Source organism: Numenius arquata, chromosome 13 (genome assembly GCF_964106895.1).
Source record: "Numenius arquata chromosome 13, bNumArq3.hap1.1, whole genome shotgun sequence".
In the NCBI taxonomy this organism is placed as follows: domain Eukaryota; kingdom Metazoa; phylum Chordata; class Aves; order Charadriiformes; family Scolopacidae; genus Numenius; species Numenius arquata.
Genome location: NC_133588.1, coordinates 13,850,039 through 13,877,279, shown reverse-complemented (window position 1 = coordinate 13,877,279; position 27,241 = coordinate 13,850,039). Strand labels below are relative to the sequence as shown.

The following is a 27,241-nucleotide window of genomic DNA, read 5'->3' as shown; positions in this document are numbered from 1 at the left end:
TTCTTATCTGCTTCCAAAAAAGAGTTTTCAAACTGGGCTAACTTCAGACAGCTCTCAGCTGGAGGGGCTTGTAAATCTAGGGCATCTCATCCCCATCAGTTGGCACAACCTAAAATGCCAGAAGTTTGGGGAATTGATGAGATTCATTGCTAAAATATTCTAGAGATACAAGTTGCTTTGAATGCTTTGAATGGTGCTGCAAGGCACTGCTCACCAAAGACCATGTGAAGAAGCTTAACCACTGTCAAAACATCTGTCGTTGGCAGCATGGGTCCTGACCAGCTGTAAACTGGCACAGTGAATAACTGTCGTCTTTGGAAGCAATGTCCTCTCAGGGCAGCAAAAGTAAGATTTGTCATTGGATGCATATGCTACTTTTTATGAGAGAGACCAAAGATTCTGCCATTGAGGAAGTCTCATTTGCATTGTAATTTCCACCTCTCTGCAAATACATGTTTGCTTCTTAACCTGGTAAGAATGCGGTTCAGTCTTGCAATATTGGTGTAACAAAATAGAGCGTTTTCATGGCATCCTGAAAAGTGCATGAAGGATTTGAAAAGCCCCATGTTGATCTGTGATTTCCTTGGACAATGCAATCTTATTTGGAAATACTTCTAAATTGTGACTTAGTTCCATCTACTATTCAATAATCAAATTGTATTTAACCTATGTTTTAAGCCTGATCTTGGACTAACCAGGTTCCACAACATTGTCGCAGTCGCTGTGAAGTTGGTGTTTATATGTGAGCTTCATAGACTAAGTTATTATTTCCTTATTTATACACAGTTGAGAGGTAATTCTTATCATAATCTTTAAAGTGAACAAATAACCATTGGAGCTGATTGCCAAAGAATTTAATAATGTGCTTATTACTTAGGTTCCTTAAATCCAGAATTGGTGCTTTTAGAGAAAATTGTGCTCAACTTCAAGTTGTCGATATTGATGCTGATTCACTGGAGATGACTGTTCAAAATGTGTGGGGTCAAATATTTTTAAAAGTTAATAGCATTACAGATTTCACTTAGATTAGACTATTTGTATTCAAAAAACTGTGAATGCATTTTCTGTTTGGTGTTCATGTAAGGCAGGTGAAACACACCAAAAAATCACTCGCAGAAAGATTAGACCATTTTAGGTAATGATTTCCTGAGTAATAAGAGCATAATCTTAAAGGGCTTTTTATTTTTTCTTTTTCCTAATCAAGACATGTATAAACCCTTGCTTGCCAGAATGTATTTTTTGGCTGTTTTTTTTTTTCATCAAATATGTTGCACAGTCATAGGTCATGTCAGTTCTAAGGGCGTGTTTGGTAAAGTATTCAGGAATCTTATTCATTGCTAGGTCCTCAAATAATTGGATAGGAGAGTAACAGATTCGTGTTAAAAAATAAAAATGTAATAAATCATGAAATTAGGATTTCACAGAACCTTCATTTGTAACTGTAGTAGTAGTAATACTGATGAACAAGATCCCTTTAGAATTTTATCTAAGAAATTTTTGTTCTTTGACCTGTTTAGAGTGAAGCATTCTTTTTTTTTTTTTTTTTAACTTCTTCCATTAATTTGCTTTTGTATAGCATTAAAATACAGTTTTCATACATGGATGAAAAGAAATCCTGGAAGTTACTTTCCTAAAGAGAAGTCACAAAATGCCCTTCTCTACTTCCTAAATGTAAACATGACAATAATTTAAAAATCATCTGCTTTCATTTGCTGAAGCTCTTGTCACTGCCCAGCTCCCGCCTCATCAGTACAGAGGCCACATTGCATTTATTTATACCTGGAAGGAGACTAAAGCCACTAGAGTAGTTTCTCCTTCATTCCTCTAAATCTCCCAGAGTTTCTAGCAAATTGACTGGTCTCTGCATATGCATGTTAAAGTCAATCCTATCAAAACAATAATGTGATAAAATTCCCCTTTTATCTACTGCTTTGATGTTCAGAGAGGAGTGAATTCATCTGTCCTCCTGTTAAGAACTCTGAATGGTACAGATAGAGACTTCAACAATTAAAGAGGACATCTTTCCTGAACCTCTTCCATGTCCAGACAAACCCCCAAGACATGACTTATTCCTCCTATGAATTCCCAGACTTCGTTACTTACGTTTTTGACCCATGGAGCAAATGTATCCCACCTGAAACTGGCACGTGAAGCAATCTTAGTGGCATGAGAGAGTTTGCATAAATTCCTTGTGATATGAGTAGGTGACTTCCAAACTTTTATCTATTAGCAAGGCAGTATAGGTAAGCTCGACCATATATGTTCAGATATTAATCTTAAGCATCTGAAAAATTGCTTTGGGTATGAAAAAGACTCTGCTAAAAATGGAAGAGGAGCATTTAACAAGGCCTCTTTCCCTTCCCTTCCCTCGTGACCATCATTAGCGTATGTGAGAACTGTGTGGATTGATGGGAGAAAAAGCCTATAAAAACATTCTGCTCCTAAAACGCATTGGATGAAAAAGAAGGAAAAATCTAGCTAAGCCTATTCTATTTAAAGTTCATTCTATTTAAAGAAGACATCCAGCATCTTAGAAAGAAGATAGGCTTAACACTGCTCTTGATAGGAAGTGCACTGAGGAAGAAATAATATCTAGCTGGGTTGCCTGAATGCAGTGCAAGTGGTCTCATAAATGTGAAAAGCAGATCTCTCCCTGGTCCCTAGGCAACGCTGATACTGTAACAGGTGAATAGGTGTAGTTTGTTCTTTCAGGCTTGGTCGGATCATCATTTTCTATGATGCTGTTGTTTTAAGCATAAGGTTTGTTCTACCTGGGGGGAAAGAATTTTTGATAGATGGGAAAATAACAATATTATTTCTTTGAGTTTTTCTCAAAAGCGCCTTAAGTGTAGTAAATATTATAGTGACCTTCCACTCTCCTCTGTCCATCTGGAGAAAGAGTATTTGTTTTGCTATGATATGACCATCTTTCTAGAAGCATCCATTGTATTTGTGGGTACTTGATTTATTCTAGAAACAATTGAATGCACCTTGCATTTATAGGTGGAAAATTGAAAAAAAGAATGAATCCTTTCTAAATTATTTATATGTTCTGGAAAAATGTTTGTCTTCCTTCTGAATCTTCAGACAACTGTACTACATTTGATGTATACCCTGGAGGTAACAGGCTTTGAAGCAGGCATTCAACATATGATTAATACATGTTAGAATTATCTTTTTGCCTTCACTCAGTGAGGTCATAAGCTGGGCTGAGAAAGAGTCAAAGTCTAGTGTAAACAAAAATCTTCGAAATGATTAAAAAAGAAAAAAGTAGCTATTTTCAAGTATCCTTCACCATCACTTATTTACAGTCCCTGAATGGCTTTTTAGTCTTCAGGAAACACATAAATGAGAGGGTAGGAATACAACATCAGCTCTGAATGGGGTTTCAGCACTGCTGTGGGAAAAAAAGCAAAAAGGAAAGCTCTTTAAATTCATTTGTGAATCTTACAAGGATCTTACACTGTAGAAGTTCCAAAGTTTTCTAAGTTTTATGATGTCTTGCAAGAGGGATAGGAGGATTCTTTGCACTGACACTCTGGCAATTTTACAGGCAACTCTTGAGGCACCCAGCAGGTCATCCATCCATCCATCCATCCATCCATCCATCCATCCATCCATCCATCCATCCATCCATCTTACCCTGCTATTTTTGCATTGTGTCCATGCCCTACTCAATCCTGAATCCTAATATGTTAGGTGTTCTTGAAGTCGTCCCTCTGAATACCAGAGGCAGCTTGGCTTCATCCCAATGGAGAACTGCTCTCAGAGGGACTTACACCTGGAACGTGGGGAAGTAGCCTGATTGCTACTTTCTTGTTTCTTTCTTTGTTGCACTACTGGGTACTCCTTGGCAGTGCTTTTCCAAGCAGACTGCTGAGCAGCAAAACGAGATAAAGTCGTGTTGAAACTCCCCTTGCCTTTTTTTGATCATTCATGATTAAGATCAGTGATACTAAGCATCTTTGTGTTTTTCAATAAAAAGGCACAAATGTATAGAGTCTGCAGAACTTCTAGCCGTGCTACCAAGAGCAGAATTTAATCTTTGGCCTTCCATTTAGCTAATTAATCTTTTGGATTTGTTGCTGTTGTTGCAGGCTGCAGCATATAGTGGACAAAAATATTCGTTCAGTCTTTCATTATTAAGCGGTACTTTTATTTTGTAAAGTAACTGATGTGTGCCTTGAAAGATCATGAGGCATTTACAATACATAGACTGTGAAATTCACTCAAAAGTAAAAAGTGAAAATACATCCAAAATTATTATGGTCAATTTCATATATTCGGAAAGATTTTTTCTAAGCTACAATTGAATTCTTTCTGTAATTTCACTAGGGAGATGGAAGAATATTATTCTTAGAAAAAATAGAGAATAAGCTGAAAGAAACACTTTAAGAAATAATATAGTGCCTCCAAGACAGCATTATGGCAGTAAGACAATGACAATTGCTAAAGACAGTTTAGGTGACTCATAGCTTTAATTTGTGTTTTGCATCTAGTTTACACCATCAAATCCTTGTCATACTATGATTATGCTTTATATTTACATAGTGTATTTCTTCTTAATGGCTTCAAAAGTGCTTCATATGTTGCTTCATGTGCAGCTTACATCAACTTAATCCATTACGTTAATACAGCTATCTCTAGTGAAATACAGCAGCTATTTGTGTCCATATAGTTAAGGCTATGCACAGTTTTAAGAGGGAAAATACCTTAAAAATCTGTAGAAGAGATTAAGGAGAATGTTCCAAGCTACAATTTGCCCTGACCACAAAATTGACAATTAAATTGCTCATGTGGAGAGTTTGGTATAAGCTGCAGTGAGCAAGTCCTCTGTTTTTCAGCCCACCAGGGGCCCCAGATAGCAGCCAGCACATTTGGTCATTGTGCTGAGATGAAAGATGACTGAAGAACCATCAGTATCGCTTTGTTTGATGCACAAATGTTTTGCTAAGTATTTCAACCCAGTATTTCACCTGCCTAGTTTGTGAAGTCTGATGAGCTCCAAGCGCCAGATTACTTGGTTTATTGTTAGCTGTCAAGCAGGGCTTTGCGTCCCAGGGAATTCCACAAGAAATGTTCATTACTGACATTTATGAGATTCTCATTCCTGATTGCTCGAGAAGGCAAACCTTTGTGATCAACCCTGAAAATCCTTTTGTCCTCAGAGATATTGCAGATACAGAGCTATGGAAAATACATAATTTCCTTAACAAATAAATATTGGCCACTCAGGTGCACACATACTGAATGACAGTGTGCAAAGAACAAGCAGATTGCAAGAGGTTGTATAAGCTTGTCTTCATATTTTCAAGGAAGTAGATAGACAAAATACAGTTGCAAAAGCAGTGGACTTCAGTAGAGGAGGACAAATACAATAATACAGTTTCCCTAGGGAATTTCTATTAGAGACATGTGAATTAATATATCCCATTATTCCTCATCTTTTATGATATATAGATGGGGAAACAAACACATCATAGTAGCACAGAATACCTTCAACTGGAGTGTCGCCCTGATAAATGCGAACTGACATGCAGTTTTAATTTGTTTGTTCTTGACTGGGGATCACAGCATGCAGAATCTTAATGAGCCATAGGGTAGCGATCACCAATCCCAGACACGTTTATCTTGCATTGTGTTTGCTGCTCGTGGCAGCTCTTTAATTTGGGTACCCCAGTCTGAGACAGTTATTTGGTGGCTTCATAAAGGTATTAAGGTTATTACTGCATGCTCGTGCTGTTGCTGGACAGTAGACATTTAGGTGATTCTGATGCAGTTAAATTCATTTGTTCCTCTGTGCTCTGAGAAGCCAGTAAATAAAACCTCACTTACTACAGAAGCTTTAAATTGGGCTGTCAGATAAGAATCCGGTTTTCACAGAGGTTAGGTACCATTTCCAGTTTTGTTTGAGGCTGAGATGGGGTTAATGCCTGGATTCTCAGGTGATAACATTTTACAAAGTGGTCTTTTCATGTGTCTGCCCCGTGGCAGGAATCTGACAAGACTGTTTTTTCCTGAGACCCTGCTGAACCATTTTGCTGTTCAGTGATGGCTGTCGCTATAGTGTCCCACCAGTTTGCTGCAGAGCTCAGTGTGGAGGAGGATTTGGCTCAGTGTTATATTATATCCTGGCTCCACCAGGAAACAGCTACTACAATTAAGCTGTGGTTCAATTTATTTGTTTCTCCACTTGACTTCTCCCTTTAGCTAGCCTTTGATGCAGGCCTAATTATTCTCAGTAGACACCTGCCATCTTGAATTTCCTATACTCAATAAGATAAAATTCCTGCCAGCCTAAAACCATAATTTTTCATTTTATCTTCCCAAGCTTTGCATGTAGTTTGGAGCAGGTTTCCAAGATCCAGGGAAGGAGTAGAGTTTGACTGCTGAGCTGAGCTATCTCTTCTGCTCAGAGGTATCCTGGGTGCTGTTACGTAGGCTGTATTCTAACACTGTTGTTTTAAATGTTACTCATCTCCTTGCCATCCCTTACTGACTCCTTTGTTGTAAGAAATAGAAACTGCTTGTTTTCACTGTCAGGGACCTCCGTGCCTACTGCAACTAGTGATTTCTCAAAATAATGTCTAGCGGTCGATATCTACTTCCCATCAGTCCATCATGACAGCCAACATTGCTCACTCATTACATTTTCAAGTCTATTTGGGATTCCTCACAAGGTACCCTCACACTCTTGTAGGAACTCTTCATCTGCGTCCATCACTGTATTTCTGTGATGTCTTTCAGTTCCCTGTTAAAAGTCTCATTTGTCTACAAAAACCTGATGATTAAAAGTAGGCTGCTGGCCACTGCTGACTCACTGTTTCCTTCTAAGTTGCTATCAGTTGTTGTCTGTCTTTCTGTGTTTTTTCAGAAGCTTTTGGGTGCAGAAAATGAGGAAACAGGTCCTTTTTCTTTTTTTTCCTATGTTTATAAAATTCTGAATATGACAGAATGACTAGAATTTCTAGGCTGTATGCATGACAAACACAATAAATGACAATATGATGTATCACTCCACAGAGCAAGTTAAACTTACATATTTAAATGCTCAGTTGTAGTAAATGAACATCATTCCTTCCAGCCAAATGCAACTCTCACCCAGGGTATTTGTCTTCTAAGTTAGTATTTTTTATATGGGTCCAGATGATAGCAGTTTAAATAAAGTACTGAACTCATCTATTTTATTCTTAATTTATAGTGGTGCTCAGGGGATGTACAGATATTTAAAAAGAATAAAATCAATTAACTTGTGATCCAATTATTTGTGTTAGCCACTATGGGGTTTTATTTTAGAGCACTGGATCAGACTCTCCCAGTTAAGCACTGTGCTTTGTGAATGTAAACCTCGCATTTTGATATATTATGAACCTATGTTTCTATTTTCTCTGTTTGCAAATCTAATTTCTATTTTAGTCCTTTCATAGTTTTCAAATTCCTTTCTTATGTTTTTGAAAGGGACCCAGTATAAATATAACAGATTTTTCTAAATACTAGGAAGTCTATTCTTTACATAAAGGTGGCTGAACAGGTAAAAGAGTTCACCTTCTAGATAACATACACTATATTTTTCTGAGCCTCTCTATTTCACTGTAGATATTTGTCTTTTGCAATTACAAAACTGTGATTTATTACACTTTTTACATTATAAAGTTAGAATAGACCCATGTGACAACTTCTGTGATTTGATCATTCTGCTTTTTCATCCATCTTGAATAGATTTTAGGCTAATGTTCCAGACAGCTTCAAATAAATAAACACAACTTTGTATGGTCATATCTAAAATGCAGAGAATGATAGGGGTGAGTGTACCACTACGCTTGGAATTATTTGGCTTGGCACAGTCTTTGCCTCTAGAAGTTGTGATTTCCTTGATCTGCAGGTGTCAGAAGCTCTGCAGTTTTATGCCCCCAGCAAATCTATGTGCCCTTTCTGCTCTATTAACTCACTGTAACTGAACCTACTGAGAGCTCTTCCTAATAAGGAGGAAATAGGAATGCAGAAGAAAGCCAACCCCAGCTGAGATATCCTTGAATTTGATATCCTTAAACTGGCATTCAATATTTTTTGAACTAGCTGGCACATCATGGTAACTTTTTGCATCATAGTCTGGCACCGGTGGGGTAAGTTTAATAAATTTATCTCACTGGCTTCACAATAATGTATATGAATGAAATACCCAGATGTCCTCTCCCTTCAGAGGGGAGGGACTCTTTATCAGGGAGTGGACGAGGGGTAATGGTTTTAAACTGAAAGAGGGGAGATTTAGATTAGGTACTAGGAAGAAATTCTTTACTTTGAGAGTGGTGAGACGCTGGAACAGGTTGCCCAGAGAAGTTGTGGATGCCCCATCCCCGGAGGTGTTCAAGGCCAGGCTGGATGGGGCTTTGAGCAACCTGGTCTGGTGGGAGGTGTCCCTGCCCAGGGCAGGGGGGTTGGAACTCGATGATCTTTAAGGTCCCTTCCAACTCTCACCATTCTATGATTCTATGATCTTTAAATATTTTACTCTAACAGGTCTTACTGTTCCCAAGGTGATCCAGGGAGTATTGAACACTTAATTGAATCAGACTAGTGGATTAAGGAATGGATTTTTCAGAAGGATCAGTATGAATTAGGAGCAGATGCCCAGTCAAATTTGAGGGATAGGTTCTTCAGGATTACGATTCTTAAAGTCTAGTCGCTTTTTTACATAGCTAAATAGGAATTGTTTGGTACTGAGCACTTGGGAAAAATTCTGGCTTCTGGTGTTTTGTTTTATACATGCTCAAGCTGCAACAATATGAAATAATACAAAAATATCAATCAAGATAATCGCTTATTTTCAATTAGAGGGAGAGGTGTCCAAGTGTGCTATCCAGTGACAGCATTTTGCTGAGCAGGATGGAATACAATCTTGGTAATCTTTCCTCTGTTATTTCCAAGATTCTTAATAGAGTTTTTCTTTTGATTTGTTTCAAAGCAAGCAAAAATATCGTTATATTATCGTTTAGAGTTAATTAAACTGCAAATGAGCTTAATGATCTGTCTGAAACAAAGCTCAATCACAACCTGTTACATATTAACTATCAAAATCAAAAAGAATCTTTAAATTCTTTGTTAAATATACCAAAGAAGATAGAAATAGCCAATCATTAATGTCATCCTTTTATAAAATCAGGTTTGAAAGTTTGAACTGAATGCATACACTCAAATTATACAGCTAAATTGAGAAAGAACTTGGAAAAAAGTCAAATCTACCGGAAGAAATGAAATAAAGATAACAACACAGGAAAAGACACAGTTGTCTTCTCAGTATTTTACTATGAGGAAATCCGTTTTACCTACTATTTGTCCAGATTATGAAAACTATATATTAATAAAATGCCATTTTCTGGATTCAGTGTTCTTACAAAATCTTCTGTAGTATTCTGACTTCATGTGGTCTGTAAGACAGAGCAAAAGATATTTAGTCTATTCTATCTTGAAGCCACATGGGTGATTTTTGCCCTTGAGTGATATCATGTCACCGAAGATGTAGCTTTTAAGCAGTGCACATACGGCAAAGCCTATTTGTGTCATTAAAGTTTGTAATTTTGGACTTTTGAAGGCTTAATCCCCAGAAATGCTAAGATTTCCTAATGGTCTATAATGGTACTGCTGATGTTCAGCAGTTCTCAGGATTAGGTATGTTATCATTCTGGTTTATCCACCTATAAAGCAGGTATTATCTTATCACTCTTATATACAGTGCTTTTAGCATGTCAGCCTCGAGTGCTTGAAAGGTGAGGAGTATTATTAAGTCTGACCCTTACAAGCTTTTCTAACGGTTTGCTTAATGTTTTTCCTACATAAATAAGAATGATGTTATACTCTGTTTGTCTGGATAGTAAATTAGAATTTTCTTGCAGGGCTTGGCTAGTTGAATAGTACAGCACTGCAACAAACTTCACAAGGTCATAAAAAATTCTTCCACCGTAAAAAGAAAGTAACACTGACTTTTAGTTACGCAAAGTGGCAGCATGAGGTGCAATGATTTTTGAGTGTCTTAGAGAAACCCCTCCAAAAAACAGTATGGGAACACTTTTTGTGAAAAATGTTTTATCTATTAATAACAGTGTAGTGAAACACTAATATGGGTGGAGTAATTTATGAAAATAATAGTCTGAAATGCAAAACTGGATTATTTGTAAATAATAGTACATTCGAGGCAAGAATGGACTATATTAGTCAGCTTCCTCTTCTGCTTAACAATGAGTATAGTTTGCTTTCTGAGAGCATATGTGCCTGTGCAACACTGTATATATTTTCAGGATTCACTTTTCCAGTAATATGAGATGAACTGTCATCTTGTGATCAGAATCTTCCAAAGCTTGATTCCTATCACATTGCTGCTTGTCTGCCATCTACTAAATGGAGAGCAGCTGTAATGTGCTACCTTATATTTCATGAGTGAGAATGTATTATTTAGAGCCTATAACATTCAGTTTCAGTCAAGGATTACATCTTTCTCCTGTTGTGGTAAATAATTAATGCTGGCTTGGATATTTCATGTGTGTGTGTGTGGTCATTAACTGGAAATAGTAACAATTTCCGCTATGTTTTTTTTTCTAGTTTCAGGCCACAGTAAAGGAGGGAGTCACAGGTGTAATAGTAAACTTAACCGTTGGTGACCGAGATGACCCAGCAACCGGAGCATGGAGAGCTGTCTACACCATTATTAATGGAAATCCAGGGCAGAGTTTTGAAATCCACACCAATCCCCAGACTAATGAGGGAATGCTCTCTGTTGTCAAAGTAAGAACAATTTGCTGTTGTACTGTATTATTACTGCAAGGTCCACCCACTGGATTTACTGCAGAAGAGAAGACACAGCAAGGATAAATTACTCAATAATATATAGTTAGCTTCCAGCTCTTGTCCAAACAATATGTACAAACCCTTCTTCTGTCACAGTAGCCTCACTTCTTTAGTCATAAGGACCTGCCTGTTGCTAAATATATTGCCCTTGTGCTTAAATAACAGCTGGTTTTGCATTGAGCATCATAATTCATAGTGAGACTTTACAACCAAGTTTTGTTTGTGACTGAGGGTACAATTAGAATTCAGGGCCATGTTTTGTCCTCAGTTAGAGAACACAGACAGAAATACCAGGGAAGTAAGGGACGTGGCTTCAGACTGAACTGGAGAGCCGAATTTGGTCGCACATTTCTAAAGTCTCATGAAAACATTTATTGCCTCTCTTTGTATGAAGATACTCCTATACCTCACACTTTAAAAAGAAAAAGAAAAAAAAAAAAGAGAATAGCCCAGTTCCTGCCTGTACCAGAGTTTTCTGTTTGACCTCAGAAGAGGCATTTTCAATTCTTAAGGCAAATGACATCTATTTCCATGGTGGTGCTTTTGATTTCAAGGTAGGAGTTGAGAAAAGACCTTTATGTTGCTTATCATAAGTAGCTACTAAGGATGACTGGTTCATTTGCTAAATGCATATTACATCATGAATAAGTATGTATATATGACAAATTATATCTATGAGGTATGGCAAAAAAGTATATGCTCTTGGATAGCGGGACATCTCCATCTTTCATTAAGTCCATTAAGTTCATTATCTTCGATGCGCTTTATAACTACCATTGTGTCTAATGCTAAACCCTGACCAAGTATCAGATGCGATGGATGCTGTTGTCCCTTTCTGGCTAGTTCTATCTTCTGCAAGTTTGCAATTGGTTAGAAGGAAAAAGTGTTTGCACTTGCACTCTGACTTTATGATATGTTTTACAGCCCTTGGACTATGAGATTTCAGCATTTCACACACTGCTGATCAAAGTAGAAAACGAAGACCCCCTGATTCCAGACATAGCCTACGGCCCCAGTTCCACAGCAACAGTTCAGATCACTGTTGAGGATGTGAATGAAGGCCCAGTTTTTCACCCAAACCCAATGACAGTGACGAAACAAGAAAACATCCCTGTTGGCAGTGTTGTGTTAACGGTAAATGCCACTGATCCAGATACTTTGCAACATCAGACTATCAGGTGAGTGCAGTACCCTCTAATTTTCATCCATCGGAAAGTGAGTATGTCTTCTGTGCCCAAGAATTTGCCTGCCAGTTACAGAATTAAGTTACAGTTGTTTGAGCTCTACATAATAAGAAGTGGCTTTTTTTTTTTTTTTTTTTACCCCTGCAATGGAGGGATTCAGTCTGATGAAAAAACTGAAGTGTATGAGGAGGCAGTAGTTTTCCAGGCTATGAGGTTACTGCAATAGAACAGTTGACTGTCACGAGCAACAGACGTAGCTTCGCAGAGTGTTTTAGAATGACTTTTAACTTGCTTGTTTATACCTCTTCTTTCATGAGAGCCAGAGAAAATGTGTAAAAATTCAAAATGTCTATAGAAATAATTTATCTGTTTTGCGTGTTTTAAGTCATTTTATGTTCATTTATAATGTCCCTTAGTGAAATAATGAATGTCCATTCACATTCAAGGGCTGAGAAAATATTTCCCAGTGAAACACTGAAGCTACAGTAAGCTAAGACTTGGCCTTGCGCAGAGAGATGAAAGGAAATTATTATTTCTGTGTTATGATAATATAATCCCACACATGTGCCATGTCACAAGGAACATACCTAGGTATGAAGTGGGGCCATCATCTTATATTTTGATCCACCTGGTCTGGTCTTTTGGTTTCAGATTTGTTGAGAAATGAAAGATCAGCCTCTTTCTTCTCTAATACGAAATTGACTTTCCAGACAGCTTTTCTCAGCATCTGAGAATTGAAGGTTGGGCCCTAAAACTCAAATCTACATCTGTGTTTAATTTTTCGTTTTTACTTGTGAGCCTTATTTCCCCTAGTTACCAATGTATATAAAAGGGCATAAACATCTTTGTGAGAATGACTTCAAAGCTTTACCTGAACTTTACCTGCGCTGTTAATCCATACCATAGAGATCAATTACTCTGCTATCACAGGGTGGTATTTAGCAGTGATTGTGCACTTCTTGAGGAAGTTTTGTCATATGTACTGTTCTACAAAAAAAAAAAGCTACTGATCTTGAAGATGTTCTCTGTGAGTAACAAATGTCGGTAAGTGGACCATTGCAGAGGAATGCACTGATGGCCTTGGTTTCAAATGATGAGAAGGTGAATTTAAGCAGGTGAGTGTGCCCTTCTCCAAGGATGGAGGAAAGGGCAAGGCAGATAATTAAGTGTGTCAATTCTCTGCATCACCTCAAAAATACCTAGTTAATGGAGTACAAATATTTTAGGTTATCTCCTTCAAAAATGCCTTTGAGTTCTGCCACTGAAATATCAGTTTATCTGAAGGATGATTCTTAGCATATATCATTCCCCTGGTTTTCCAAGTGCATTTATTTACAGAATGCATTTTTATTCTTAATTTTAGGTTTTGCTCCAAAGATTTCGTATTTCTTTCTCTGTGGTCACACAGATTTGTGTCTATCAATGGAAAACCAATGGACTTTCTATTGCTTGTCAAATACAGCAATTTGACCCTCAGCAGCATTACTCAGAACCTGGCTTGTGTAGGGAAAATATATTTATTCTCTTTGGGATTGGGACTGAGTTTAAGAAACATAATTATTGAAGTGCTCCATAACTTTATGTAATTACATGGGAGAGAAAAAAAGACATATTAATGTAACAGTTCATTTTGTGATGCTAAAAGAGAAAATCAAGAAAATACAAGGATTTGGTGGTCAAAACCAACAATCCAGAAACTATTATCTGATATTTTTCCCCCTTGACCTACTGATTTTGCTGAGTTTCTCCTAACTACATTGACACTGAAATTATAGGGTATACCAGTTAGCCACTGAAAACTCTGAGTTAGCTTTAAGTATTGTGTGTAACCAGTTAAGTAACATAAACACTTTTTGCAGTTCACCACATCTCGCAATGGGCTGCAAAGGAACTCTCAAATCTTGACTATAACTAGCTCATAATCTAAATAGAATTTTCCCAGAAGTTTTACCAAATCTGCAAGGCCAAAACCTGGAAGGTTTTTAGGCAAAAGCAAGATTTTTCTTTTCTTACCCTGCACGTGCAGAAAAGAAGAGCAGAAATAAGCTATATTGGTTGGGAATGAAGCATGATCATATATGGAAACCCTGTAAAAGGAAGTGGCTGTATAAGTTAGAAAAAAATAATGCAAATGTAATGGAAATCTGAAAATGGTGGAATGATTCAGGAAAGGCTAATTTGACTACCTGTATGTCCTTTTGCTAAAATAACAGGAAAGCATAAAATAGCATTTTTAAAAGATGCTTTTAACACTGACAGGCATTATTGAAACACATCGCTACTAGCAGTGAAAAAGGAAGACTGTAGTATATGAGAACAGCAGCTATAATTAAGGATAGTGTAAAATTGCATGTATAAAGGCCAAAGCTACTCATTAGTTTGGGTCTGGGCAAAATGTTTCCTCTAAGTTACTACAGGCAGGTGTGTGTTTAGAGCTCGGGCCTAGGTCCAAGATTTTATAGAGAGTGCTCACCAAACTACATGGTTCTTAGACTATGCTGCTATAAATTGTATCATCAGAGTCCTTACTATGATTATACAGGTGAAATAAAGGCCAAGCAAGCACAAAACAGACTTGTAAATGAGATATTGCACTAAATATTTATGACCACGAGCAAGCAATGTTTTGTGTTTGCAAGAAGCAATGAATGCCAGATTTGTATTGTGTGTGCTGTGTGAACAATGTACATCACCCCCAACAAAGTATATTTCTGTTCAAAAGTGGAGACAGATGCAAACAAAAGAACAACAGAGAATTTGTAATGTTACTTTTTTTACTTTAAACCTGTACCAGCTGAGATACGTCTAACTGCAGGGATATTTTTAGTTAGTTTTCTATATAAAACCTGTAGGGGGTTTTTTGAGAGGTTTTTTTTTCTAGATAAAACTTGATGATTATTTGTAATCAGGAAATTTAGTTACTCTACTAGATATAACATCATAAATGCATTTCAAGAACCATGAATAGTATATAGAAACCATTTGTGCCATTGTCCACATCTAGATTGAATTTATTCTTTGAACATTGCATATCTGAATCAGATTCAAATTACTTATCTCTTTGAAAAACGTGGCTTACTTTGTAAAAATTCCTAAAGACAGCTGTACTTTTGAAGCAATTTTCATTCTTCTTCAGCTTGAAGTATTTTTGCAGACTGAGAGAATTTCATTTAAAAGCTCAAACAAGCTGGCAAAAATGTATTACACTGAAAAAAATATGACTCCAAGTATTTGTAAGATTCAAAAAGCTCATACCTTGAGCTCTAGCTATTTGTCTGCACATGATTAGCAGTGAACTCTCATCATGTCAGCTCTTCTGTGGTCTACTGAGGTTAACATTTCAAAGAAAATCAAGGTAGAGGTAGAAAAACCATCCTGGAAACGAGAACCGCATGCTTGTAGACCAGCTAAATAATCTAGGCATCAAAGTTAAAGTTACTCTAAATTATCCCTGTTTAAGATGAGGTTAACACTGACTTTCACAATTCTACCTGGATCCATGATTTCCTATGAAAAGACTGCAAGGAACGTAGTGAGTTTTGGACTGTGGATGTTGTAGAAAGGAAGGAGCAGACAGAACCATTTTTTTCTTGAGCACATAACATTGGGTGGAGAACAATGTTTGTTCTGCTGATCACTCCTAGAAAGAAAAGGAACCTGTTCAAGCTGGATCACATTTCTTATATTCATTAACCTATTTTTTTTTTAAAAGCATTTAATTCCCTTTACAGTTTCCAACTTTTTTAGAATTAAAAAATGAAAGAAATCCAGCCAGCCCCGTTTTAATTATAACCCAACAATTTATTAATAGAACAGTAATGAAGTTTCTGAAATTTGATTTCTTAATCAGGGATCATTGTTATTTTTGTGCCAGATTTAAGAGTTTAATTTTGGGTGCTTCTTCGCAACCTCTGAAATTTTAATCAGAAGTTTCAAGTGTACATGTCAATGAGAAGTTAAAGGCCAAATTTAATAACATTTTCTACCTTGGGAAATTAAAAGAAGCAGCTCACTCTCTGAAATCCATTATTAACAGTAGATCTTAATTAAACACAGTTACGGTCTTCAATGTTTGTGTGAAGAGATTGGTTTCAGTATTTTTCCCTTTTTTGGATTCAACAAGTCCAGGATATTCAATAGTTAGACTTTTAACTATGTGTAAATAAGTTGTTTACTGCAGTGTATTTGTAATTTTTAATTAAAGCAACGTTGTTCCCTGGTTTCATGGTTTATCATGGCAATATATTTTTTATTACCTACTGTGCTGTTGCATTTTAAATTATTTATATAAATATATTATTGAGGTATTTATTCTCAGTAAGCAATGTGACTCAATGCTTCAGAAATATCTTCACAAGAAAAGTTTATTATAGCTCTAAAGCATATCTAATTCATTAAGTAGAATTAAAATGCAGTATTTGAAGCTGGAGAACTTAGAACCCAAACTGCAGTGAGTTTGGGAGTATGAAAGACTGCCAAAAATATCTGAAGCAATATATGTAAGTAGGATATATATTTGTGTGTGTGTATATCTCTGTGTGTGTAATTTTTTTATCTGCACCTGAATTCAGCTGACTCCATATGGTATAAGTGGCTTCTGGAAGCATAGGTACATCGTCTTAGTGGTGAAATCTCAACTGGAGAAATTTGAAAGGCAATTTTTTACTTGCTAATTGACATCCTTTTGTTTTATTCTGGTCTCTTCATATCACCCTATCATTAATTTAGTGGAATTACACAAATATGGAATCAATAAATCTCCGTTTGTTTGAGATTAATCATTTCAGATTAGAATAGCCTGCGATGGATCCAGTGACCCAGCTGCCTGTTAACCCGCAGCCTGGAGGTTCAACTGCTACAGCCCTGCCATTGCACTGGCTGTGTGTTTGATAGCTCTGCTGGACTGGAGATGGGAGCAAATTCGTACTTATTGTGTTACCATTTCCAAATAACAGCTACTGGTCCATCTGAAAGGTGGATAGACTCTGTTTGTCTTTAACATAAAGAGCATTTTTCTATACTACAAACTAAACGTATGTATTAATGAGGCTTCATCCTTGAACATCAGACCATGGGGATCATAAGGCTGAAACTAACAGGCACTATTAGAAGTGATTGTCTGTCTTTATTTGCCATTTCATCAAGGGCCACTGGACAAAGGACTGGTTGTTGACTTTGGGAATGGAAAGTTTTACTGCAGAGCCACGTTTTGCTTTAAATTGTGTCATCATAACTTTGGGGTCAGTGCCTATGGAGTTGGTGGAAGTCAGGGTGAGTGTTTCAAACTCTTATTGGTGGTAACCAAGACCTGCATACTCTTTGTCAAAGAAATTATTGCCTAAAATTCCGTAAAATAGTGCTGTAACTACACTGAAGTGGGATTTATAGTTCAGTGAGTTTCTTCCAAATCTCAAATACTTTAGAAAACTAAGGGGGACTCACTGGAAAAAAGCAAGTTTACTTCTCTTACTTCTCTCTTTGCTGCCAGTCACCACCCTTAGTTGCAGTTAATATATAGGCCATGAATTGCAAAGACAATTCAAAAAGTCTTTTCTATGTCTCTTGCCAGGATTTTTTCAGAGATCCTGAACCCACCTCTGAACAAGGATAAGGCTTCAAATCACATTGCTCACAAACACTTAAGGGATAAATTTTGCATACTTTGTTGCACATCAAGCCTTTTTAAAGCACTGTTGTTGCAGGTGGAGGTCAATAAAACTGCTTTTTGGGATAGACTACAGCCTCTTACAGAAGTACTGTATAATGAGAGAGGGATAGAAAGTCTTTAAGAGTGAATGCTTATGAAGTAACACACTTAGTCATTCTTAAATATGTCTCCTAGAGCCTGAAGGACTTGTCTTTGATTCCTAACAACAGGAGATTTGTTTTCCTTCTGCAGACAGAAGAATAGTTCTATTGTTATAAATGAATGGCTGAGCCATGCTCTCAGCATACAGCGCCAGAGTTTTTCACTGTAAGTTACACCCAAGAGCATCTCAAGTTGGCTCTGCAGTTTTATTTATGGCCTGCCTGAACCCAGCCACTGGGAATTTGTAGCACATCTCTAGATCTGAAGTTGCTGTATATTGGACAGTGCACATGGTTTTTTCTTTTCCTTTCTCATTTTTAAGTTAGAAGGAAAGCCAGGTAGGGAGGGAATATGCTCGAAGCAGAAAGTTTTTCCTCTACTGTTTTTACTGCAAAATATTGAAACACAGAAACAGTAACTCTAGAGAGCTGCAGGTTTTGGGGTATCCAGCAAGCAATACCAGAAAAGGAGAGGTTTAATCACTTCTGAAAGAATGATCTTGGCCAATTCCCTCATGCTACACAACTACCACCTATAATTGCAGGTACTCACTCGTCAACTGTTAGCTCAACAATACTCTACAGAACAGTTTTTTTGCTGAAACTGTTTCTTAAATGTGATAGTACTATCTGTGTAGGTAATCACTGTGAGATAGATATGTTACTATGATAATATTAATATCTGAAGGGAAAAATGAATGAAAAAATGTGTTATCTTTTTTTGTTGTTGTTTGACCAAGCCGACTTCCACCTTTTGTTTACAGAACAATGTAAACAAACCCCTCTTTCCCCATACAGCAAACTCTTTAGCCCTACAGCAAGATGGGAAAGAAGCAAAATTGTTTCTGGAGTGGTGCTGCACCTTCTTTATTCTCCTCTTATACCCATGACCACACTGATATGACTCTGGAAGGGGGGATAATGGCTTCAGAGTAGAATCAGGCCCGTTTTTTCCTATTCAGAAGATGATTTGTAGCTGGCCAGCACTGAGTCTGAATAAATGTGGTAAAAGCAGCTGGTAAAAAAAAAAAAAAAATTCTGGTGGGAACTACTGAGAAGAGACTGAAGAGAATAAATGACTGGAGTAAAATCCCAGTGCCAAGATAATTAAAACATCTGCCCAACCTGGAAACCATGTCCTATAAAAGCTGTGGACAGCATTTAACGCTGACCATTCAGGAAAGCCACTTTCAGCTTTGTCAGCTTCAATATTGGAGCTATACTATAACAGCACCTTCTTTTCCTCAGAGTAGTGAATGTTGATAGTCTGCTGCCCAAAGTCTGCTATTCAGTCCCTTTACTACTCATAGGCATTCCCTGATTATCTTAATTTACGGCCAACCTGACACCACCTCCCTTGTCGTGCCTTGGAGAGTCCCTGGAAGTCCTTGATTTCTCGGCTGCTTCTGGTGTTTCTCCCAGTGGTGAACACCTCTAAGACTCCCCTGTTGTTTCTTTTTCCCCTCTTCTTACTGATATTGTCTGTCTCTGTGTTGGGACAGATGTTAGGCCTCTTCTCTCCTTGTCTGCTTTTGTATGTCTTAATTTTTAGTGCTTAAGGGGAATCCCATCTACCCAGTTGGTGCTAAGCTTTGGTATGCCAGCTTTTGCCTTGCAGGGAGGTGGGGGAACTCCTATACTTGCTTTGTCTTTTCTATGCTAACATCTTGTCTTACTGCTTGGTTCTTCCTAGCAGTTGCCAAGATTTGGGCGAAAGATTAATGTACGTAAACGGGTTGCTCTAGCACCTATTTTTTCCTTACGCTCTTTTAGTAGAAAAGGAGGGAGAGCAGAGAGCAAAATTTCAGACGGACTGAATGAGGCAGCTCTCCTGAAGAACAATGTCCCTTTTCCTGAGAAAAAAAAGATTAATCCCTCTCTCCTTGTTTAGTCCCTGAAATAGCAGAAGTGTCTGAATTAAATTATTAAAGACTGCCTAAAGCAGAGGTCCCAGGAATTCTCAATCTAGTGATTCATAATTTTGTAGGGAACCCAGCTACCCAAAGCCAGACTTTATCACTTCTGATAATACTTGTCAGAAGATCGTATTCCTAAAATTTTCCATCTGCTCTACTCTGTTGGCATAAATCATACTGAATATGTTGATATTAAAGCTATAGTTGATAGGATTGAGAATCTGTGTTTCCATGTAATCAAATAAACCATAGAAACCAGTTTTAACTCCCTTGATATTTCCTGAAGAATCCCAAATTCTTGATTAATAAGGATGAATGTAACATTTAAGGGGAGTTTAATTAGACTCTGTCTTTATCCTGCATAACAATATTATGCAACGTTATGATTTCAACCATGTCAGCACTCAGAATGAATTGCTGTGAACTGTGAAATTATAGAGCACATTTTTCATGTCACTGACTAAACAATATTGCAGATCTTCTTGAGAAATATAACAATAGGATATATCAGTCACAAGTTATGCTTGCAGTGGAAGTCAGATCTTGACAATAAGTCACTTCGTCATTACTGTTCTCTTCTAGTTTCATAAAAGGCAGGATTTTGCCTCTGGAAGAAGCAAAGAGTGTCTTGATTATAATAAGTTGGCTATCAAGTTTGGGGACACTGTGTAAAGAGGCAAGTTGACAGGAAAGGGGATAGTGTGAAGTTTTGTTAATATTTTAAAGCCATTGAATTCTGGAGTCCCTTTCAGCCAAGTTAGATTGCGCACGCACGTCTGTATGTAGTTACAGCTTTCAGTGGTGCTTTGGCAGAAATTTATTTGGATTGGTGTTCACTAAGATTGTAACTCCAGTGACCAGTGTTATTTTATACCAGGGCAAAAGCTGGAAAACCACTCAAAAGTTTTCCAGGAAGACTGGTAATGCATCTGGGCCAGAATTCTGTGATCAAGTGGAAGTATATAATTAAACTGTTCTTGTTCTTGTGGAGTTCAGCACCTCTGCCTTTAAAGCAGGTATAGATCTCAGATGACACCAGAGCAGGTGTTGTCTGGCATTTATGTCCTCATTGGAAAAGGGAAATGCTGTTCTTCTTTCATAGATTTTTGCCCTGGTGTGGAGATATGAGGTGCCAATGTTACGGTTATATTTCATTAATATGCCATCTCCCAAATAAGGACAGAATAAAGCATGGACATACAATTCAGTGCCAATATTCCCACTGAATCTGGGTGTAGGATTTCATCTTGGAGCAGAAGCTTTCCCAAATACACAGAACTGCTTCTGTATGTTTACAGCCACTGCTCAACCACAAGACGTCCCTAGTCTTTGCATTTCAAGGCATAAAGAACCTCATCTTCTTTCAGACTCACAGACGGTTGGCTATTCTTGGAGTAGAATTTAAGTTCAATGAGGAAATTTTCAGAAGGTTTAAGCACTCATTTTTACTAAATGGAGCTCTGTGATGTTACTGTAATGTGAAAGGAGTCTTGTAGAGTTCAATTGGAATTTTTCTATTAACTTAGTAATAAGGATGCCAATTTCTGTAAAGTAGTTTCTGAGCAAGAGTGAAATTATGCACTTTGTTAAGCAGCAGTAAGCTTGCTGATTCATTCTTGGTTCAAATGTGAATTGCTAAGGACTGACTTCTTCCTAATTTTATGACCATTATGCTCTAGGTAAATATGCCTACAGAGGCATGCATGCCTACTCTGCATATAGCTTGATAATTATTATCCATGTGATCCCTTGGGGCAGCTCCATTGGCTAGTACTTAGCATAGCATTGCCTCAGAGATACTAACCTGTCTCACCCAGATTTCATTGAATATTCCAAACCCTGGAGAATTTTTACACGTTTACCTATTTTAATGGGCCTGTCAGAATAATATTTCCTTGTTTTCTTTTCAAATGGGAAATTTCCAATAGAATTCTACCTGCCTAAGGCCCAGCCTCTCTGGAGATTGAGCCCTGGGTCATTGGTACCATTTTATACATAAAAAACAAGTGCAGCCACCAAGTTTGTCTGATAGTGCTTTAGGGCTAAACTAAGAAAGTTTTGTATTAGTCGGGCACAAGGTTTGCAGCTTCAGAATGGAGCACTCAAAACTTGCTTCTGGCCTTAGAAGCTTCCAAGTCAACTAGTGTTTAAAACACGTTTTAATAAGGAAAGAAAACAACACTGTCTCAGTTTTCCATATCTCCATGTCAATTGTGTTGTTAGTTTAACTCAGGGAAACTGTTGCAGAGGTTAGGTTTTTAAGTAGAAGGAAAAAAGAAAGAGCCCACAATAGCTTTAATCATTGTATAACTGTAACCCTTTGAACGAGTTCTTCTTTGTGCAGCTGGGTGAGTTTTTTCATTTCAGCTTCTGTCATTTCAGGAAAAAAAATAGCAGACACTTTTAGTTTTAAAGGTCTTGAGGCCTCCATTTTTTGTCTGTCAAATTGAAAATGAAAATTCATCCCACGGTGATACTATGGGCGTGCATTGAAGGCAGCTGGCGAAACATTCGGATCCCTAATGACAAGGGAAAAGTGCACGAGAAGTCTAACATTTGGGCATACAATCCAGGGTTAAATAGCATAGAGTAACTAAGACATAATAGTTAATAAGAAGCTTAGGAGAGGATTAAATACCTTCAATTTACAGAGTACTATATAATGTGTGCAGTGACTGCAATAGATATCAAGTAGAAAATAAAACTATACAAGATCAAATAGTGGAAGACTGTTGGTAAAGTATTTGCCTTATTGGTACCACACTGTAGTCAAGCAGGGCCTAAATACAAAGTTTATCAGCAGCTGTCAGTGTGGCAAATTAAGCTTAAACAAACAACTGTAATTCTTCCATTTCCTGTCTTTGCAGTGCTTAATCCCATAACCTCTAGTGAAAGCTCTTTCTGTGTCATAAATGAATACTTATGTAGAGCTTTGTCTTCTAAGTTCCTCAGGATTTCCACCATTGGCCAGCAGATTTCTTAAATGACACACATTTGTCATGTTGTTTAATGTACATCTGAAAGGGCCTTGGCTATTATGGTGATGAACATGACATAAAAATTGTGCTGTATAGAGTAGATTTGTGGTAGGCAGTATATCAGAGCAAGCATTCAGATGCACATGGGATACTTACCCTAACAAAAAAAAAATGTTTTCTATCCTCTAGAGGAATGTTACTGAGAAGTGTTCAGCACAAACTCTTCATTTTAGCAAATAAAGGATAATTTTCTTTGTAAAGAATGTCCTTTAATTCTTTGAAAATCAAAGGGGTTTTTCATAGGTCATATATTATATGTTGAAATATATATCTAAAAGGGCCATTTTCTCAATCCTTCTATACCTTGGGACATGCTTTTCAGAGTATGTAGCAGAATTGAATTTCTGTCAGTAATCTCTGAGAATATTTACATGTAAAGGACCAAATTTATTTTGCAGTAACATCAGTTAGACAAGGGATGTGCTATCCACTGAGTAAACGTAACTGAGTGTGGAATCTGACTTTTAATGTTATTGTTCAACAAGTGAAAAGTAGTATTTCATTTTTCTAACATCCCTTGAAGGCAGAGGCAGAAAGAGAGGGAGGGGGGAGGAATTCAGCACAGCAACCTATAACAAATGTAACAACCTAGACTTGATGGCATTATAAATAAAACAGCTAAGACGTGGTTATACATAGTCTTGAAAAGTGATAAGGGCCAGACAGGTAGGAGGGAAGTCCGTGGATTTTGAAGTGTCTTTGGACAGCTTGAATGCCTGAGAATCTGATTCCTAGAGATTAGAAATGGTAAATCATGTTTCTCTTTTCATTTGCTGTGGTCATCAAAGCTAGTGAGTTAGGTAAACAAAACAAACTGTGCTAAAATAAAAGAAAAGATGTGACAAGATGTCACACATTGCTCCAACATTTAGGACAGAAAGTGGTTGCATGTTTTTTCTATAGTTCAGTGTACTCAGTCAAATAAACCTCAGATAGATTACCCGTTATTGCAAAATGAATGAAAGAGAATTAAGTAAGTTACTTCTTTAAGAAATGCACCCATGAAGTGCACAGTGTATTCAAAATCAGCTGGAAAAAATGAAAACTTAAAATTATATTATCGTTAGCCAGGAATAAATGTGCCTTTTTCTTCATATTATTGTATTGGATGGTAGTATGAATTTTTCTTGAATATTATATGTCTACATTATCACACATGCTACTGAATTTCTCACCTCCCTTTTCCTTCTTTGTTATTGAATGCTACAAGGTTGGAAGGTATTTTTACTCGGTAGGTATTAATTCCTCTGGGCTACAAAACTACACAAAAATTTCTTCACCGAAAGGGTTGTCAAACGTTGGCACAGGCTGCCTACAGAAGTGGTTGAGTCTTCACCCGTGGAGGTGTTTAAAAGACGGGTAGACATGGTGCTGAGGGACATGGTTTAGTGGTGGTTTTGTCAGTGGAAGGTTAATGGTTGGACTCAATGCCCTTCCAACCCAGATGTTTCTGTGAATTTATGGAAAGCATCAAGACAGTCTATTTTCCTACTACAAGTACAGTTCTTTTTAAACATAGCTAAATTAAAGAACTAAAAAGAAAAATATCTTAATTGCTGCAATAATAATAGCAGAGTGACATATTTTATGGAATTAGTTGAGTTCTATTTCTATGGAAACAAAGTTATTAATTTCTTGGCTCTTCACTGATTTCTAAAACCCTATGAGAATTTCCAGTTCTTCGGGATAAAGTCAGATCATTAATCAAACATTAGACAGCCTTGCATATCTTTTTCGCATAGACATTGATATGAAATTAATATTATCGTGTTCATGTATTGTAATATGCAATTGAAAACATCTGGTGCTAAGCAATGGTAAGGATATGTTTTTTACTAGGACATCAATTTAGCGCAAGTTTTTACATGAGTGCCTCTATAATTTTCCAAAAGTGATGCCTACACAGAGTAATTCTCATGTCTGTGTGAATAACTCAATAGAACTTCCTTGAGAAATTCTTCATGGACAAGTTTATTTGCATGTGTATAAAATATTTTTCAAGAAGAAAAACTAGAAATTTAGAGGAAATATAGGAAAATGAAGGCTACTAAAAAAAAAATAAATTACTAAAGGTCTGACTCTTTTCCTTAAAAAACTCACGTCCTTATTTCCTACTTGCACTGACCTTCAGAGAATTCAACCTTCATAATAGATGCTTAGTAGGTTAAATAGGGAACAAGGAGTTAACTGACTCCTAAATAACTCATCGGTTGGCACCCAACTGTGACCAAAATCATTCTAATTTGATTCTGTTTCGTTCGAAAATATTTTGAATGGGTTTGGAAATCCCCATATCTCCTCCCTAGAGGTAGCATTTAGGAAGTCCACATGAAGGGCTTGAGCCAGGGTAAGCTTTTAATTCCCCATCCCCTCCCCGCAGTGCCAAGTACCAGCAGGAACTTGAATTTCCAGCGCACTGCTGTCACTTCTGTCAAGCTCCCTGCTTCAGGGATCTGGTGGCGGGCAAGGGAGAGACATAGGGGCATTTTGTTGGTTTAGAGCTGGCATCAATGTCGTGGTGGGTACAGCAGATAGGTTAATGAAACCATCCGGCCTTGCTGATAAAGCTCTGCCCACAGGCACCCATCCCAGAGGTACAGAAACACAAAAGCAACGGGAAATGTGTAAATGTGTGTGCTGGGGTCTGCGTAACGGGGCAGGCTGGGGACGAGCGGGTCGATGGGAGCCGCAGGCTGTGACAGCAGTAGCAGCACATGGCTCTGTAGGGTGACAGGAGAGGCTGAGGGGTGATGCTGCGGGTTCCCACAGTTCTCCCTGTTGAACAAATCCTCTCTAAGAGGCGTCAGTTATTAATTCAGTTGTTATTGTGAACTGGTAACATGAAATATACTTCGGGGAATCAGCTCCACATGCAGCAAAGACTACAAACAATGGCTCAGGCAGTGCTCTAATGCGAGAAAAAACAGGATTCCGGCCAGGTTTTTTTGCCTGGATCAGGTTCAGCTCAACTCCCAGAATCAGTGTTTTCCTTTTACTCTGAAATCTGGATTCCAATGTGGATCTTTGCCACTCAAGATTATGCCTTTCAAGTAGGTGAAAACACCCTCTTGTAATCATAGGACTAGCAACCAATATCACACCAAAATGAGCTTCTGGAGAGGGAAACCTGCACCAGCTGCCTATTTTAATGTAGCTGTCACATACGTGCCGTTTAAACAGAGCTGGGGGGACAGTGCTGTGTGCTTGATGGGGAAAGGAGAGGGAACGAGCAGGAATGGGGCTGGTTTTCCTGCCGAACCCCCAACTGCAACCTGCCAAGAAACTCACAGGCTTTTCTATGTCAGCAGAACGTTATTGCTCTCCTATCATCTCTGGTGTTACGGCGCTCGCCTTAGAAATAGCTGAATCTTAGAAATAAGTCCTGTGCAAGTTTAGCCAACTCAGGAATGCCCCAGCTCTGTCAGCACAGGAAACTTCGATTACTTTTCTGGCAGTATCAGCTTCTTCACAGATTTTCTTTCTGAATTGCTACTTACTGCACGGTCAATTTATTGTGCGTTAAATTTTTTCCTTTCTTATGCTAGTCCCTTTTTTCTTTTTCTTTTGTTGCTAAGCTAAGAAAAAGCTAGTGAATATATTTATGCTGGTTCATCACAGTAAATATACTTTTATGTAAATTTTTTTGGCTGAAATACCTGATATAGGCAGGGGAGCCCTATTTTTACTTTTTTTTTTCTTGAAGAAAAATCTCATGGAATTCTATTAATTATGACCCAGGTCTCAAGTAACTTTGATTGAAGTATTTGGTCTTTATAATGAAATTTTTGTTTTGCAGAGTTTCTTAGGAATAAGAAAATTGCCACATGATTGATGTGATGTCTTTTCTGTGAGTCACTGGGTCTGTCCTTTACTGTAGTTACACGTTCTTCATAGCAGATACTTCACATTCCTGCTTAAGGGATGAGTATTTCCCACTTTATCCAAGATAGAGACTCTTGTTCTTCATCGCTTGGAATCTTTCACTTTTATCTTTTCTGACCTTGACTTGACAGACTGAGCAGACGTTTCCTTCATGGCATGGAACTTTTTGCAACTTTAACTAATGCTGTCTAGCGATTTCAAGGTTGAGGATTGTGAGTCTGGAACTTATTTCCTAACAAAATGTCTGTCTTGTTAGTATTTTTGCTTTTTGTGGCTATCATCCAGATTTCTATGCTAGAATAGATTTCACTGAGCTACTACATTTTCAAGGTCCCATTAACTTCCAAGTAACTGTCCATTCAGCAATGTTTACAGTCTCTTTCAGCTCTTAACAGTTCATAAGAATCCTTTATTTGGAATTGCACTGTTTTGGCTGACATCTCCTTCCTGACTTTTGTTGTAGTTTATCCTCCTCCCCCCTCCCTTATTTTTTCCAGGTATTAATTTATTTTTTTTAAAAGGCCAAAAAAAAGTTATAGCTCATAAATACTGGGCACAATTTTTCCTAGTAAAA

At 37.5% G+C, this 27,241-nt stretch overlaps 1 protein-coding gene across 1 annotated transcript in view; it reads left to right on the top strand.

The window, feature by feature from the left end:
• The window catches only part of CDH13 (cadherin 13), a 488,113-nt gene that overhangs the window by 414,469 nt on the left and 46,403 nt on the right, over positions 1-27,241 (top strand). Inside the window, exons 9-10 of the mRNA XM_074158160.1 lie at positions 10,594-10,776; positions 11,764-12,017. Coding sequence (XP_074014261.1) covers positions 10,594-10,776; positions 11,764-12,017 — 437 coding nt within the window. The remainder of the gene's footprint in view (positions 1-10,593; positions 10,777-11,763; positions 12,018-27,241) is intronic.